The following is a 17,943-nucleotide window of genomic DNA, read 5'->3' as shown; positions in this document are numbered from 1 at the left end:
CAGCTGTTTCTAGACTCAGCCCAAATACTTGAATATAAGCACTTCGCTTTTTTTTTCTTTTTTTGAGCAAACAATAATGGTAGTGTGTATGGTTCTGTATTCAGTATGGCACAGGACATCATATTCTATTCAGAGAGATATTTTATTTTACAGAGATAAGCAATGGCATCCTCTGTATGATCTCTTGGACTTTGAGTCCAACTTCAGTTAGGACACCTGGAAGTTTTTGGTCATTTTTTCTGGCTTATCAGATATTAATACACATTGTGCTGCAGACATTCCTGAAACCAAAATGAGTTAACAGAAGGTTTCAGTGCTCTGGGAATTTATCATCCCTTCTACAGACCACCACTAGTTCATTACCATTTGTGGCATTTCTTTAAAATTTCAGTTGCCATGTGTTTTTTTCAGGATAACTTCCACAGGCAGCTGCTGGAGGGATGACTGGGAATGCTTGTTTGTCCTCAGTGGACCTTGTTCCCCACTTGGAAATTCAGCTCTGTAGTTCTGCAACACCTGTGTAATAAGGTTACACCTGTGTAGATGTGAGGAAATGTGCTGTGGAATAACACTCACCAGACAGCAGAATTTACTCCTTTCACATGTAAAAATAGCAGGTGATGTGAGGAGATGCAGGATTTCAGTTAGCAGGTGCCTCTCTGACTGCAGGATTTAAAGAAAGCGACTCTTGAGCTCACCTGTCAAATTCACGTTGTAGCTGGAGTAAAATCCTTGGAGAAGAAACTGATCTCTGGTTTTATACTTGATTGCTTATTGATTGCATGTCAAAATGATTTTCTCTAAAAACAGAATATATATCACGCCAAACGTGGAAAAATATTATTTTTTGAGTTTTATTTCTAAAAATCAGCAGTTAAGAGTGGAAGCAAAAGCGCCAAACAAAAAAATTGATTTTGAAACACAAGAATAAAGTGAAATGTGCAAAACAAATGTAAGTGTGGGTGAGATTTTTTTTTTAGCTGTTTGTTTCATTAAACAGATCTTTATTTTCAAAGTGGGTGTAAGGGAGAGAAGAGATTGGAAAGCCTGTCATTATTAGCAGGGAGTACATTACTTCAGTGTGCAGAGATGCTGTTCTCTTGACGCTGTCAGCATAATTGTAGTGTGAATTCAGTTGTGTTTGAGCTGGTTTCTTTTGAAAACCCACAGTTTCGATGTACATTCACCATCTTCACCGAGTCTCTCCTTCTTGGACAGGATTTTGGGAAGTGCCCTCGGTTGCGGCTCTTTACTCAGGAGTACATTCTGTCTTTGAACGAGCTGAATGCTGGAATGGAGGTGGTGAAGAAATTTATTCACAGGTTAGTTAATTTTTTTTATGGGCATATTTCCAATTGTGTATCCATGATTTGGTGTGTTACTTCTCCCAACCCTGCTTTATCTCTTTTCTGGCTGTTAAGAGTAGCTGGTACTTTTTGGTACTGGCAAACAGCAAGTATATTGGAATTCATCAGGTGATGCTGCTGAAGTCTCTTTTAAAAAATGCTAATTTTCGATTAAGGCTGGAGTTTCTGCCTACTTGGACACTGCAAGCAAATGGACTTTGCCTAATGTACATTCTTCTTACACATTTAGACTCAAAGCCTCTGCAGAATGATTCAGATTAACTTTTGATCTCATAATGCTCACTCAATGCATGAGATTTTGGGAAGACTGTAGGGATACCACATGGATTAAACTGATGATTTGGCTTAGCCTTGTTCATAAATAGGGCCATTGGGTTTACAGGGTTAAAATATCTCTCTGCTGTGGCCCTTCTGAAGAGGCCCCAGGAATGCCTATCCAGGTCTGACACCTCGTTCTGTCTGACTGGTTTTGTAAACAGAAATCTTCCTCGCCACGCTGTCATCTTGTTTTTTGTTTTTCAGCATGCATGGTCCAACGGGACAGTGCCCACATCCCAGGGTCCTGCCAAATCTTGTAGCTGTCTGCTTAGCTGCCATTTATTCCTGTTATGAGGAATTCATCAACAGGTCAGTATGAATTCCCAGCTGAACACATGTTACATCCAAACCCATGGCACTGCTAAACAAGATCAGTGTGAGATGGGTGTGCTAGAAAACCTGAAAGAAGCTGAACCTTCATTCCCTGATACTCACCAAAGGAGTGAGTAAAGGCAAGGCTGAGACCTTAGAGAAGAGACTGTGTGTAAATCCCTGTGTATCTGCAGCTTTGAACCCGAGCTGGTTTCACAACACTGTCTCGGTTATTGTGGAAAATCTGATTCCTCACTTACTGCAAAATAGACTCGGCAGTTCCTGACACACGAGCCAGTTTCCAGCAGACACTGAGGGTTCCCCTCTGCTGTGTTTCATGTTTGTTTATGCCTATCTGACTTTCCTCATGGTAGAGCACGGACAGGGGCTGCTCAGTGTCCAACACAAATTCCAGGCACGAGGGCTGCAGACAAATGTCTGGGCATGTACTATAGCCAGATACATACTTGGGCATGGATTCTGTTACAGCTTTGCACAGTTTCGACAGGAAAGTTCACCTTTAGACTAAGCTGGCCTGTCAATTAGAGTAATGAAAAGCTCAAGTCTTTGTGAAATAGGGGCTTCAGAACAGTCCTGTTGGAGCCTTTTAATGTTTTTAATTGATTTCAGCAATCCGATTACACGGAAGAAAGCCATCCGGTGGGCTGGGGCGAAATGAAGAGGGAAATTGCAAAAAATCGTGGCTTCTCAATGTTGCACTCTCTCTCCCGCTCTCTGCTGGTATGTCTGTCCACTGAGATTATTTGTTTATTTTTAAAATCCAGCCGGGACAATTCGCCAAGCCTGAAGGAAATTCGGAACGGCTGCCAGCAGCAGTGCGACCGAAAGCCCAACCTCCCCCTCCGCCTTCTCCACACGAGTCCTGACCTGGTCTCTCAGGAGGCCACCTTGACTGAATCCCGTCTCAAACCTGTCATCGTCACTTCCAACGAGATCCATGTGGAAGTGGAGCGCAACAACACCGCCAACCAGAAGATGACAGCCAGCGTTGGCAACGACAGCGAGCCCAACCTCATCGACTGCCTGATGGTCAGTCCCACCTGCAGCACCATGAGCATTGAGCTGAGCGCCCAGGCTGACAGGATCCTGGGCTGCTACGTGGAGATTCTCAAGATGCTGTGAGTAACGGCTTGGAATGGCTTTCTGAACAATCATCTTGACAATGGGGGGCTTTTCCCACAGGCCTGTTGTCTTCAACATCTGTGGCTAGCCAGCACGTGGTTGTAAATCTTAACTCTGGCTCTGGAGAGTCCAGCCTTTGAAAGAGGCATCTGGCACTGGCAAGATGTTCTAAAAATAGTGTTAGGAAGATGAAAATGGAAAGCTTATTTGTACAGTGAGCCTCAGGCATTTTACAGAAGACAGGATGTTGGTGCCAGTGGTTTCTGTTGTTGTTCTTGCCCACCAAAAATAATTTTAAAAAACCATTTGTCTCCTCGAGGGCTCTTGGGCTGGCCTGGGACAGAGCTAGAAAAAGCTGTGCTAGGTTCAATGCCTGTGCAGTGATAGGCAGCACCACTGCCCTGACTTCAGCAGGAGTTGGATAAAGTTCTCATTGTTCCCTTAGATGTTCTCCCTTCATGTGTTTGTAGAAGTTTTATGACTTATTCAGATTTTCTTGTATAAGAATGGAATCTCTATTTGTTGTCCAGTTGCTTTGCTACAGTGGGCATGTATTAGGAAATGGGTGTTCAAATAGTCTTTACAAAATGATGGCAAGATGATTCCTGGGAGGCAAATCCTCAGAATATCTTAAACAGGAATATAAAGGAAAATGTTCTTCAGGAAAAGCTTGTTTTACTTTGGATAAATAAATGAAAAGGAATAACACAAAAGATGAACTGCAGAATGGAAGCTTGTAATACAAGTACAGTAAAACAACTTTGTTGGCTTTGATGGCCAGCTCTGGTACTGAGTTGCAGTATGTCGTGTGGCAAACTGTTAAACTTCTACATTAATTGTTTGTAACCAGTGTAAGGCTTAATGAAGCAATAGTTGGCTTTTTTAGAATCCAAGAGATGGTGGGTGAAATTTGGACTCTGCTGTGAGCCATAAGCTTGTGTCTACACTGCAGACAAATGCACATCTGGGGGTGCACTCTCAAGGAATTAATTAAACTGCTGTGATGGAGGATTTTGTGAAGGTTTTGTCCCACATTTTCATTTTTTTCAAAATCCGTACTACAAATTTGCAACATCACTCTTCCACTCACTGCACAGCTGACTTGCAATTACTTAGGCATTCATTCAAAACTGGAGACAGGACAAGTGAATACAGGATACTGTTCCCATTAGATTCTTGAGCAGGAAGTTGCTTTGAAAGCTAATTTTATCTTTTTTTCCCCCTGTGGCCTAGGCTCTTCTGCCTTTAAAAATGTTTGCATTAAAAAGGCAAAGCATCTGAGTCTGCTTCATCTGGGGGCTCCACTCACCCAGGTGCTACATTGAACACTTCATGTATTTATTCCTGTCCCCTTGACTCTCCCTGTTTTCCATAAACACTGTGCACTCTCCCAGTCCTGATGCTGGTTTGGATGCTGACTCACCGAGCATTGACGGTTTTGGTTTCATCATGCAGCTGACACACACTTATAAACAAATTCACAAAGGGGCATGTTCTTCCTCCCAGTCTCTCCACATTTTAAACATTTGGTATGCCAGGTCTCAATTTTCATATAATTTGCTACGCAAAGAGCTCATTTCACTCCATACCTTAAAATAATCTATTTTTTGGATGTGTTTGCTGTATTTTTAGAAATCAAGTTGTTCAGCAGCAACTATGAAAATGGGTATGTGTTACTGTTACAGGCACTGTAGGTGTGGGGCAGCTTTGGGCCCTTTTTCTGCTTGTTCTGCAGGAGTTCTGCAGGGTGAAACCCACAGGATGTGCACAGTGAGGGACCAGTGATACCACAGAACTGGTGCAACTCCGCAGAATGCCTTGCCAGAACCCACACCCTGCTTGAGAAATCACAACCTGTGAGAATATAGGGCAGCTTCTAGGGCAGAGCCATGGCTGGAGTTCCATTCGAGTTCCCTTCCACTCCTGTTCATCTCTTGATATTTTTTTTTTTTTTTTTTTTTTCTGGTCCTGAAAGCAGTAATGCAGAACTAAGTTCTGCTCCTGATTCTGACACTGGCTCACTGGGAAGTTTTAGATAAGTCACTTAAAAATGCCACATTCTCCTTATTTGTAAAACATAGGTAAAGATTTTCAGTGTTGTTTTTTAAATGTTGAAACCAGTGATGGAAGAGCATTCTGGAAGGGCTTGTGGTTATTAACAAAAATACAAGATAATGCTGTTGTGATGCTGATTACTTTCATGCTCTAACTCTTCTTGAACAAAGGGTTTGTGTTGCATGAAATACTATTACTGTACTTTGAAAATCCGAGAATATGAAGAAAGAGAGTTGAAGAACATGCCAGTAGGAAGAAAACATTAATTATAAAACAACTGCTATCCAGGAGCTGAGCTCTCAGCGGGCATTCACTAAAATAATGTTCTTATTAATATCACTGGTAAGCCAAACATAAATAAGATGCTTAGCATTGAGTTTGATTGTTCTTTTAGGTGTCTGACTCAGTATCATCATCAAAACAAGAGAGTCACCAGCAATGATATCTTTTTTACATAATTAATTTAGGGCAGCAGGGAGTAATTTATTTAGGCAGATTTTAATTATTGGAAGTCTAGCAAATAAGAATTCTCAACAGTAGCTTCAACAGAGGACATTTTATTGTTCACCTAGCTCTTACACAATACTTTCTTTTTGGGGGAGAAAGCTCACTTGTAATATTGATGAAGATGTTATTTACTAATCACAGTAATACTTCACTTTTTGCACAGAAGGCTGAAAGGGCAGTTTAGAAAGTTCATCTGTGGGGCTGTTACAGCACCTAGAATGTCTTTGACCCTTTTTCCAGTGTAGTTGAGTAACAAAACACAACTATTGCATACTAAAATGGAATCAGAAAATCATGATTTTAAAGATGTTGACAGATGACCCAAAGTCTGAGCAGATTTTAAAGGAGACATAGTCTCTGGGGGAACATGGTAGTTTGGTCCTGCACTCAAAAGTGGATCAAACTTCTGGGTCAATATTCTGTAACTCATTCTGGACTCTGATAGTGTTACTGACACCAGTCAATGCCTCCTGAATGCTGCAAGTCTTAAACTGGTGCATAGAAAATGCACTAAATGAATTGAAAAGTTTCTGTTCATGATAGTAAATTAGGAGGCTCTGAGAACAGCTCAGCACTGCCCAGCTCCTACTTTCACATTAATGTTTCCATGCATTTGGGAATGTCTTGTACTTTCTCAAGCCAAACTTGTGCTTGAGCAGCACAACCATGGTTAGAGAAAGTTGCAGTAGAAGGGGCCATGTGTCCTCTCCCTGGGCTGGAGGACTTAAAAGTCTTCTTTCACCTGAAGGACCCCACTGGTTCCAGGGGGTGGGGAAACACTTCATCTGTCTGCAGTGAAATCTGGGCCAACAGATAGCAAGGTCAGCTGGCTCAGAGAGCAGACCCCTCTTGGGAAGTTGTGATGGTGTTGTATCATAAGCTGTTACCCTTTGTCTGTGTTATTTCTTGTTTCCATGGCTGCCTGTAGTGGCAAGGCTCCATCCAGATGTCCAGACACTTGTACCCCTCTCTGGGGCCAATGTCACAACCTGTTTTGGGCAACTTTGTATTGCAGTTTCCTGATGCTTCCATGCCAACTGTGAGCAGTGGAGACCATTTCTGTTCTCAGCAGTCAGGGTCTTTCTAGGGTCTTCCAATGGAGCTAAATTTTCTTCTTTTGAAAAACACAAACAAGCCCATCTCCAAAGAAGGCTGAGCATGAAAAGGCACCTCACTGTTTTGCTGTGCTTTATACTGACAAGGAGTCTGATGAGGCTTTTTCTCAGCCTGCCCTGGCACCCTGAGCTAAACCTTACATCATACAATTCAGGGAATTGGACCTAGAGCCAGGGAAAGAAGAGATCAGATATATGGAGGGCTTTGGTCATCTTATTATTATCTGGCAACAGAGGATATCTTGTCAATCTGCTCAGTCTGGAGAAAAAGCTGCTTCCAAGTAGTTGCTCTTGTCTCTTCATTATCCTCCAAAACCCGAGGACTTGGGGCTTGCAGTGTCTCAGAGATGAGACCGATGGCTTTCCAAACACAAGCACCCACTGGAGCTTCCCCTGCCTGCTCTGCATTCCCCAATAGGTCAGTGGCATGCTCTGAATATCCCAAGTGGATTATCTTATGTCATGTTTATCGGGGTTGCCCTGGGCTGCTCGTATGTTTTGGATTGTTTGTGCCGCACATGACATGCGGGCAGGTTTTCATTTTGGTGAAAGGTGATCCCGGGGAAGGAAAATGTATTATGTTGGCAGGCCAAGAGCGATGATGGCCCAGAGGCAAAGTCACTGCAGTCAGGGATTATTTAATTAATATGGTTGTCCTGTGTTGTGGCCAATCCCCTAGGACAGGTTCTGGGGTGAGCGAGGCTGTGTGCAGTGGCAGGTGATGGCTCTGACAGATGTCACCACCTGGCTCCGTGACCCTCACGCTCTTCCCAGGGACCTGCAGGTCGGGCTGCAGCCTAGAATTGCAAATCCTGCAAAAATCAGAGCCAGGGAGTTGTTCTCCCTCTTTTATAAGGCCAGTCCTGGGATTTGAGCTGTGTGATGAGTGTTGAGCCCAGCGCCCTTTGAAGAGCTGGGAAGGGACTTTGTCACAGGCTCTGTCCCAAGCTCTCCCTGTAGCTCTGTGCTCCCTCTTTCTCCTGGCCCAGCCTCTTTGTCTGGCTCATTGCAGTGGTTGTTAACTGCAGCCAGAACTAATCCATCTCCCTTTCTTTCCCTGCTTCAAACACTTCTGTCTTGTGTTGGAGCTTTGAATGGACTGAGAAAAAAAAAATAGGAAGAAAAGAAAAAAGCAACTGCCTGAAATGAAAGAAGGGTGCAGATGAGATGAGCACAGGCAGAAGGAAAATGTTTTTGAAAAGGGAATAGGTGGGAGGAGGAGAAACACCATAGGCTTTTAATAAGTAGTTCAGTTTTATTCCCATGCTATGCTTGTTTCATGTTTCTTAGCTCAGATTGAAGGGATTACAGGCTGTGCAGATTTTATGTTCAGGTCCTACTCATGTGACCAAATTTTATATATTTCATAGGAGACAGTCTCCCTTCCTTTCCTTCCTTTCCTTCCTTCCCTCCCTTCCCTTCCTTGGGAAGCAGACTGTGGTTTATTTTCACTGCTTTCTCCCAGACATGCCCTGCAGATGGAGGCTCCCCAGCTTCAAGAAAAGTTAGAGTGATACTGTCTAATTCTGTCTGCAGTTTCATCTATTACAAAACAGCTTTTTTTCTTACTCTTGGCAATTTCCTTTGAAGATCAGCCATGAAAAATTGATTGGTTCATATTATTAGTAATCACAACTCTCCAGATTGCTCAAGAAGGAACTTCAGTGGTGTAACACTTAACCTGAGATGTCACAGGAGCTAAGCCTCAAAATGGGTCTCAGCTTTTAAGCTTCTGTTGGAAAAGATTTGTAGGTGCTGTATCTCCTGTGCTTCCCGATATGAAGCACCTTTAACACCTTCAAATTTTCTAACTCAGCCTTTGACTTCCAAGTCTCCCTTGCTCAAAAATCTGATTTTAAAGTTGTTCGGATCTACCAATAAAAATGTGTTGTTTTTAGAATAAATTCAGCTAGGAATTCCCAAGGGGTATGTAAAATAAAATAAAATAAAATGTCTGGACTATGTTCTCACACCTAGTGAGACCCAGACTATGTGGTGAGAGACCTCTGGCATTTCTCAGGGCTGCAGCTTTAGATACGTTGCATCAGCTCTCTCCTGCAGAGAGTTAAATGAGACTTTCAGCTGAACCTGAGCCCAGGTCAGAGCTCTGTGTCACCATCCTTTTTTATTGTGTCTGTAGGTCAGAAACTACAAATAATTTTGTAGAGAGCTTTAATTAATCAAAACTTTGTTGAAAGAACTGGGAGAGCTCATCTTAGAGGTGCTGTGTCAGAGGTTTCCTTGCTTTATTTCAGTTTCTATGACAAGCCCCATCCTCAGGTGTTTCATGATACTCACTTTACACTGACTAAATGGAAAAACAGCCCCTGTAGTGAAATCTTGCTTCATGTCTCACTGTTCTGAGACATTAAACAAAGTTGATCATCCTCCTTATTTGTTTAGTGGCTAAGCAGGTAAGGGACTTTTTGTCTCTGGAAAGAACCTCAGGAATGGGTGATCACAGAATGCTCTTGCTGTGGTTGACTCACACTCACTTTAGGTTTGTGTGGCACCCCTTGTCTTAGGGTTGCCCCTAGTTTAGACCTGAGAACAGAATTTTTGGTGGAGGAGAAAATCAGGTTCACTGGGTTCACTGGGTTCTGCCACCACTGGCATGGGCACAGGGTTTCATTTTTCAATTACTGTAACTTCACATGTGCTGTTCTGGTTTTTAATACACTAAACCACATTCAGGTCACAGTGGCACTCATGGGTTGGTTGCTTGCATGAGATATTGCACATTTGTGTAAGCTGAACTCATACTGTTCTTGGGCAAGTGATAACTGCTTCCCTGGTTGATTTTCACATCATGATTCTCCAATTAAGTTAAACTTCTCTGCATGTTGCTTCTTAAGAATACCCTTCTCATGCATTTAAATTTTCTTCATCTGTGAACACATCTTTGTGGACTGTCCCACATGATGTGGGTTATTAGTTTATGGACATTTCTGGTTTATGTGGTTTGAAAGATGGATGAGACTTTGGAAATGCATCCATCTTCAATTTCTCTGGGCTAGAACTTTCCCTGTGCAAAACTGCATTCTTTTGGAACAGTTCCTGTGCATATGTTGTCTGTCTCTCATGCTATCAGTAGATACTGTCCATCTGAGAACATTACACTTCGTTCCTTCCCAAAGACACACCACATTTCTGTGCCAAGTTTCCAGTAAGCTGCAGCCAATAATCTGGTTTTTAACACTGAAATCCAAAGCGTAGCAGCACTAAGAGGAGGTGGCAGAATTACCTACATTGCTTCTGCAGACATCCCCAGGTGTTTCAGCCTATATGAGATTCACTTCTGAGTTACTAATGGGACTCAGAGAGTCTGGGCTTTGGCAGGTGGGTTCTCTGCCCTGTTTTGGTGCTGATTTGGTATCTTTGTTTTTACAAATGGGCTTATGTCTCAACAACAAAGAAAAGTTCCAATTAAATGCAGACAGGGGCTGTAAATAGCAATGGACTGGTAATTGCTCTACCAACTTAGATGGAAGTATTACTTAGTGATTAAATGTCAACAGGTTTCACAAACAGCGAATGTCTTGAAGTTGCCATAAAGAAGGCCTCTCTGGAGGTCACTGTAAATACCAGATTTATTGTGCCTCAATGGAGAATGTGCTGAAAAGTGGAAAGGGAAATGTCACTGTAGATCTTGAGAGTGTTTCAGTAAACCAGAAAGGTTGGTGGTGCCCACAGTAAAAAGCTTTTAACTCCTTGCACTAACTGTTGACAAACCATATTCAAAACCTGGTAACCTATTAACAAAATGTTCATTTTGCAGGTCAGACTATGATGACTGGAGACCAGCCCTGGCCAGCTTGCTTCAACCTATCCCATTTCCCAAGGAGTGAGTTTGCACTGTCTTAATATTTACTGGCTTATTCTTGTTACTGGTTTTTTTATGGTGAAATATACGTCAAGTAAAAGCTGATGGTAATAGGAGCTTTGTGGCTCTAGTATTGATTTAGAAACTGGAGTTGATTTTGGCTGATGCAGAGGGATGTGAAGACCTCCCCATGTTCAGCTTCCTTCCCCATTTCTCTCAGATGATCCCGAAGAGAAATATGGTTAGCTAGAGACAGGCAGACAGGAAGGGAAGGCAAGCTGGTGAGGAGGAGAGCAAAGTGAGAGATTTAGTGGAGGAGGATGCTTCACTGGCGTCACAGAGACTCCTGTCATTTGTATTTGGCACTAAATGAAGAAGCTGCCCTACGGATCAGCCAAGCTCCCTCGGAAACCTGTTAATGAGCAGTGGTGTTTGTCAAATGCAGACCTCCACAGACAAAAATGACAACCTGTAATTGTACAATTTGCTGGCTTATCACATCCCCTAATGACCTGATGTCTTGAATCACAGAGGTCTAATCCTCCATGCCAGGTTACCTGGGCTACAGTGGGAGCTTGGAGATAGGTAGCAGAGACATCATTACCTAAGTCAAACATGAGTCCTGGGGGGTTGTGAACCATAACATGATGAAAGGCATTTCACAAAATGACCATTAATTGCTTTACTGATGTATGATGCTAATTAGCTGCGACCATACCCTAATTGCATTGCAATTAAAGAATTCACCTGGCTCTTGGAGGTAGCCAAAATTCTGCTTGTAATTATATAGTGGTATTGTAAGTCTTTTACTTTCTTCTGAACCATAGCTCCCATTGACATTAGTCAGAGCCTTGTCTAAGACAGACTCAAGAAAAGCTGTAAGGTTTGTTCCAAGTAATTTTTTCCCCCCTAAGTTAATGAAAGAGGCTTTATCTGATTTTTTGAAATTTTTTTTTTGTCTTATGTGCTGCAGTTGCTTAGCAAATCCTTTTATTATCTGGAAAGAACTGAAAATTGCTTGTTTGGTTTTTTTGGCTTTTTTTCCCCTCTCTTCCTTCTCTCAGATCCTCATATGCTTCTGTTTTCTGTTTTAAATTTCAGGGCTCTTGCACATGAGAAATTCACAAAGTAAGTTTCTGGGACTCCTTTGTTTTATTGAATAAATACTTGTACTAGTCAATAATAGCAATGATACATTATTCAGTATTGTGTCTCTAATGACTTTTATCTGTGAAGGGTTGTAAGCATGTTCTGTTAGCAATAAAAAGTTTTCTTTGTAATTTACTGTGTTAGCAGGAGCCCAAGGCCTAAAGCCACTGGGTGCTGATAGAATTTGCAAAGGAGTTTGTCAGTGAACATCTCTGAAACATTTTCTAGGCTATTGTGAACAGACACTGTCCTTGCTAATCACTTTTAGGCATTGTATTTCCTTCCTGGGGAAGGAGTTCAACTTGTTTCTCTCTAAAGTGCATGAATACATATAATTTTAGGTGTTGTTCAAAAGAAATGTGACACTTGTGTGAATACTGCAACCAGCAACTGCTTATTCTTGTCCTTACTCTTATTTTTTTCAGGGAGCTGAAATATGTGATTCAGAGATTTGCAGAAGACCCAAGGCAAGAAGTAAGTTAGTTGGCAGTTTCCACAGAGTATTAGTTGGAGGGATTGCAAATGCACTTGTTCAGATCTCTCCTTAAGTATTTTTTCCAAAACACCATGTGGTTTTACTCTGCTGAAGTCTCTTAAGGAGCTGTGGCCACTCAGGGTGGTTTATGTGTAAGGTCTATGTGTTGTCACCTCCTTGTCTGGCATCAGGTGATGTCCTTCAGTAAACTGCAACCAGCAAGATTTTCCCACTCTCTGGGATCACTCAGAGCTTTTCATCTTCCGTACAAAAAAAAAGGGAAACAAAATCCATGGATCCATGCAGCTTACAAATAACAGATTTTATATAGCTGTTTCAGCTCTGTTGTGTGCAAATGACCATAATTCTCATGACCTGGCAGCAGTAAGGGGGTGGGAGGTGAGTTCCTGGGGTGAGAGTTGCTGCTGCAGCTTCGTGGTGGCTGCAGCTTCAGAGCTGCACTCAGAGCCTGTTCAGCATCATCAGCTTTGGCTGACTCAGAGGGAACCTCTCACCCACAGTCATTCTTGATTTTGGCATAAAGGCAAGAAAGCTCCCTCAAAACTGTGGGTGCAGCTGGAACAGCTCTGCCCAGAGCTCCTGGTTTTCATGGGTTTAGCTCTTGTGGGCAGAAATTACCTTTGTCAGATGAGACCTTCTTGTCCTAGAATGGCACCAGGATTTCATCTGTCGCTAGTGTTCTGTGCCCAAAGGAAAGAATTTACCTCCCACACACACACACCTCAGAAAGTGAAATGGAACATCTGTTTCTTCAAGTGAAGGGAAAAAAGGAAAAGGAAAAAATAAAGCTTAATTATGATTTCTCTATTAAATTGTGGGACTAAATATAGTAATCTCTACAGTGGGCCAAATTTAGACTAATGGTTACTCACTGGTGCCAGTTCTCCAGTGCAGCTTCCGTGTTATGTATCCCTGTTGAGTTTTCCCTGTGGATTTCCTTCACCCTGACTCTGGTCAAATTTTATTAGAGCAGGAGTAATAAGAATTTTTAATGATTGGAAATGAGCAAGCCATCAGCCACTGCAGTTGGTATGCAGATCACATCAGTTGTATAGACACCCATGCTGGGAGGACAGGGGGAAAATGACAGAAGCTCAGAAATTTGTGGGGTTTTTTGTTTGGTGTTTTTTTGGTTGGGTTTTTTTTTTGGTGGTTTTTTTGTGGTTTTTTTTTTTTTGTTCTGAGTGAAAGAAGCTCAGATTAGAGCTAGATTAGAGCCATTTTGTGTTTGATTTGTGTCAAGGGAATGAAAAAGGCCATGCAGTCAGTGATGCTGCAGATTCCCTTCTTTGGTTATACTGAAAAAATGGATTCTGGGAGTGGAGACTGGCCTGCAGCTCTGCCAGTTGGAATATTAACCATGAAATTTCCAGCAGTCCCTGGTTTTGCAGTTACTTTTGGCCCAGTGTGGGAGATGCTGGTGATTTTTGGCAGGAGCTGTAACCTTCCCCATGTGTTCACTCCTTGGCAGGTGCACTCGTGTTTGCTGAGTGTGAGGGCTGGCAAAGACGGCTGGTTCCAGCTCTACAGCCCTGGGGGAGTGGCTTGTGATGATGATGGAGAGCTCTTTGCCAGTATGGTACGTGTCTGCAATAATGTGAGTTTAGAGACTTCTTTGCAGTAAGTAATGCTTAGCTGGCAGTAATGAGATTTACTTGTTTTTGTCAAAAAATTGTCTAAATCATGATTCTGTAAACCATGAGCATTCACTAGAAAATCCAGATCTTTCTGTCACCAAATCCATGGACCTGCCTTGCATTCACAATTTGGTTAGCATGTTACTGTTTTCTTTTTGAACCTTGGCTTGTCATATAATGCACAAAACTGTGCACATGAATGTATTTCTGTATTTATAAATATGTGTCTTTGTGTGTATAAAAAACTCTCTCAGGGAGCATGGAATACTGAGTGACAGACTGTTCTGTACATCCACACCTATAGTTTTCATTTATAGGCTGCCCTGGAATTTAAAACCAGCAGTAACATTGACTTAATAAAGGATGGATGGATAGATATAAAAAAGTGTTACCAGTGTCTCTGCCCAATTAGATTGTTGTGAGGAGGTGTAATTAGAAACCAGCATTCCATTTCCAGCAGTTATTTCTTTTGAAACTCTGAGAAGGGCTAGACAGAAAAGAGCAGGTTTTAATCAGTGATGTGATTTAAGCACTGTCTTCCTGTGCGACCTGGGTCAAGTCACGTAGGTCTCTCTCTGTATTAATTCTCCATATACCAAGTAAGATGGAAATGATATTACTGCCTTCCCCTGGTAAAGGGGAAAACATTTGTTGAAGTTGGCTTTGGGTACACAGTTAAGTGACTTTCAGGGGGATCTACACTTCATGCATCTCTCACATGCTGAACATTTTGAGACATAAAGAACATAGATGTTTGTCTGTACTCCTAAATTCAGATGGATCAGATACCTCTGAAACTGATAATGAACAAAGAGTGTTTAAAAAAGATTTTATCCTTCTTCACTGTTTATATGTCTTCTATCTTTGAAAAAATTTCTTCAGAACTGTATCATTTCTCCTGAGAGCTGTTGTGGTTCAAGATATTTATGAGCATCAGGAGATGGCGTGCATGAGAAAGCACAATGCTAACAGACATTAATATGCAGTACTCTGTGCCCTTTGCAAGGATGTTGATAAATACTTAAAGAGCTGCTAACGACCAACCATAAAGTTTGAAAAACACCCTGTTCTGAGATGCACCTGATGTTACATTACTGTCAGTGTCAGTATTTTCCATTGCTCAAGAAAACCTCTAAAAAAAACTTAATGAAAACTGCATGAAATTAAATCCCTTTTGGCTTGGAGGTTCACATTTTTAAAGGCCACCTGAGCTGATGGATGCTTAAGGAAAAAAAGATTTTTCTGTTTTTCTAAAGAGCTTGCTGGTAATGAAGCCATGATTCACATAGGACTGACCTCATCATGGCATGGTGGTGATATTTTCAGCAGTATTGAACATAGGGAGGCATTGCCATGAGCCAGGGGGGCCACAGAATGTATTTACAAGGTTATTGTAGAGTAGTGCTGATGTTGAGTCTACATAATGGAGCTCTTCCTGCCCAGGCTATTGGAAAATGCAAATTCTCACATAGTGCTCTGCAGCAAATGGTGAATCAGCCATCTGGGCTATGAAAAAAGACTTCCTAGGAACTGAAACCTCCCTGCATCTAATCCCCAAGGCTTTTACATTGGAAATAACATGGCCAACCTCTTTTGTGAGAAGAGGCTTCTATTTGATTTGTTCAAGTGGCTTTGCATTTCTGCCATGGGTGTTACTATGTGATATCACATGGTGCTTTCTGGTGCTTGCAGAGAGTCTGCAGGACAGTTTTGCCAGCTCCTGGACTCAAAGGAGTCTCACTCAGGGGATGTTCTCAGCAGTTCTTCCCTTTCAGGGAAAACTGGTCAAAAGAGAAAGCAAGATACTGGCCCAAAAGCATGAAAGCCCATGAGAGGGAGAGCCCACCATCTCTGACTAGTGCTCAGGACTGCCAGATTTCTTAAAGCAGTCCTTCCTTTTCCAGTCAGCTCCTGTCAGTTCATCCTGAACAGGTGATCTTGTCTGTCACCACCCCTTAACCAAGGCCAGCAGATTGCCAGCAGCACTGCCTTTTACCTACACAGCCAACCCACACAGCCCCTGCTCCCCAGCTGGCATTTCCAGAGAAACCAAAGCGCAAACAGATGAGAAAGCAAAATCCCCGGTGCTTCCCCTGGGGCTGGGTTCATCAGGTTACTGGGAATGGGGGCAATTGCACAGCTGCTCTGATGCTTCCTGGGGAGCCTGGATCAGGCGGTCAGCTGGGCTCCTTTATGGAGAGAAACTTGCCACTTCCTCAGATCTCACTGGGCATCGACTTCTTCAAAAATTCACTTCCGTTCAGCAGTAAAGCTGTTGAGACACTGCAGCCCTATCTGTAAACTGGGCCTTAATCCTTGAATTTATTGCAAATGCTTAACACTTTTTGACTGCATAACAATATCCCCTCTAGAGGTATATGTTTTTCTTAGGCCTAGACCCCTAATTTTACCTCTCTCAAACAGGTTCATATTTTAATGGGATCCTGCTATAAAACAAAGAAGTTCCTGCTTTCACTGGCTGAAAATAAATTAGGACCTTGCATGCTGCTGGCTTTGAGAGGGAACCAGACGATGGTGGAGGTAAGCCCTGAACACACGTGGTCACAGAGGTTTATGAGCAGTGCTCAGATTCAGGTTCACACAGCCTTTCCCAGAACTGGGTCTAGCAGAGGTCAGGTTTGTGTTATGTCCAACACCAGCAGTGGGTGGTTGTGTTTCTCTCAATAAAGGGGAACAGAATTTTGTTGTTCTGCAGGTATGAGTGTGAATTTAATGAAAGGTGGGTGCAAGGATTTTTGGAGAAAGAGACTGTTTACTGTAATGCAGCTGGAGGTTAGGATGGGAAATAAATGGCCATGATGGTGTAGGCTGTGGTGAGAGATCACAATTCACAACCACAGGGCTTTTCCATGATGAAATGCCTGATTCTTGTCTTGCCACCTGCAAAATGAGCAGTGCACAGAAAGTGCATTTATAAAGTCTTATTTGCTTGCATTAATACACATTTTTTATACTTATGATTTGTTATTTTTGTTGTGCTAATAGTTTATATATATTTTTCTGGGTTTATTAAGAGAAGTTGCTTGATAAATGTCATATTATTAGTGGAAAGAGAATGGATAAATAGATGGAAGGAGTCACAATTTTTCATTGACTTAGATCTGTGCATGCTAATTTAATCCAGTAAATAAAGGAGCATGCTGCATGTATTTGAATATCATGTTGCTGGATTTTTTTCTTCATTAAAAATAATTGAAATTGTGGAGGGAATAAGAGCTTTGCATTTTGATTGCAATGGCATGATACACAGCTGAAAAAGAAAGGCAGCTTGTGTCCTGAATCTGATGCAAATAATTGCACTTCTCAGTCAGAAGGAATGAGCACTAATGGAAGACAGGATAGGCAGGCTGGCTTTTGGAGATTGCACTTCATTCTTTAAGAATAAAAAAGTGATTTCGTGTGTTGTAAGGGCCATAAATATTGCTGTGAACCTCTCTCATCTAACCTCCATAATGCATGCTCTAAAAACTTACCCAGGGATTTAAACCACCATGCCCAGTGTAATTCTGATATTTGGAAGAAATGGAATGAAAGCCCTGCACTGACCACTCTCCTTTCATTCTGCTGCCAGATTTTGTGTTTGATGCTGGAATACAACATCATTGATAATAATGACACCCAGCTCCAGATCATCTCCACCCTGGAAAGCACAGACGTGGGAAAGAGAATGTATGAACAGCTGTGTGAGAGGCAGAGGGAGTTAAAGGAGCTGGTATGTCACCCTGCACATATTGCCATAGCACGTTGGGGTCTGTGCTCTCCACAAATGGAGGTACAAAAGAAAGACAAGGAGGGTGTGAAATTCCCAGTTAACAACAGGATGGGAGCAGTACTGGGAGGATTTGACTGTGAATATATAGACTGTGTGATATTTAGTGATGTGACTAATCCCATACTATGTTTGTAAATGATATTCAATAACCTGCTTAGGATCTGTGTGAAGGAATAAAGGTGAAACCCTGCTGTCTCAAGATCTTACAAGTCGGCTTGTCAAATTCTG

The 17,943-nt window shown here is 42.1% G+C and overlaps 1 protein-coding gene across 1 annotated transcript in view; it reads left to right on the top strand.

Moving 5' to 3' along the window:
* The window catches only part of CMIP (c-Maf inducing protein), a 128,375-nt gene that overhangs the window by 101,327 nt on the left and 9,105 nt on the right, over positions 1-17,943 (top strand). The window contains exons 8-16 of the mRNA XM_085071471.1: positions 1,219-1,322; positions 1,890-1,994; positions 2,783-3,136; positions 10,596-10,661; positions 11,742-11,768; positions 12,215-12,263; positions 13,757-13,864; positions 16,347-16,463; positions 17,515-17,655. Coding sequence (XP_084927597.1) covers positions 1,219-1,322; positions 1,890-1,994; positions 2,783-3,136; positions 10,596-10,661; positions 11,742-11,768; positions 12,215-12,263; positions 13,757-13,864; positions 16,347-16,463; positions 17,515-17,655 — 1,071 coding nt within the window. The remainder of the gene's footprint in view (positions 1-1,218; positions 1,323-1,889; positions 1,995-2,782; positions 3,137-10,595; positions 10,662-11,741; positions 11,769-12,214; positions 12,264-13,756; positions 13,865-16,346; positions 16,464-17,514; positions 17,656-17,943) is intronic.

This window comes from Lichenostomus cassidix, chromosome 11 (genome assembly GCF_008360975.1).
Source record: "Lichenostomus cassidix isolate B80296 chromosome 11, HeHo_3.0, whole genome shotgun sequence".
Lineage (NCBI taxonomy): Eukaryota > Metazoa > Chordata > Aves > Passeriformes > Meliphagidae > Lichenostomus > Lichenostomus cassidix.
Note: the sequence above shows the minus strand (reverse complement) of the source record. Positions and strands in the feature narration are given on the sequence as shown.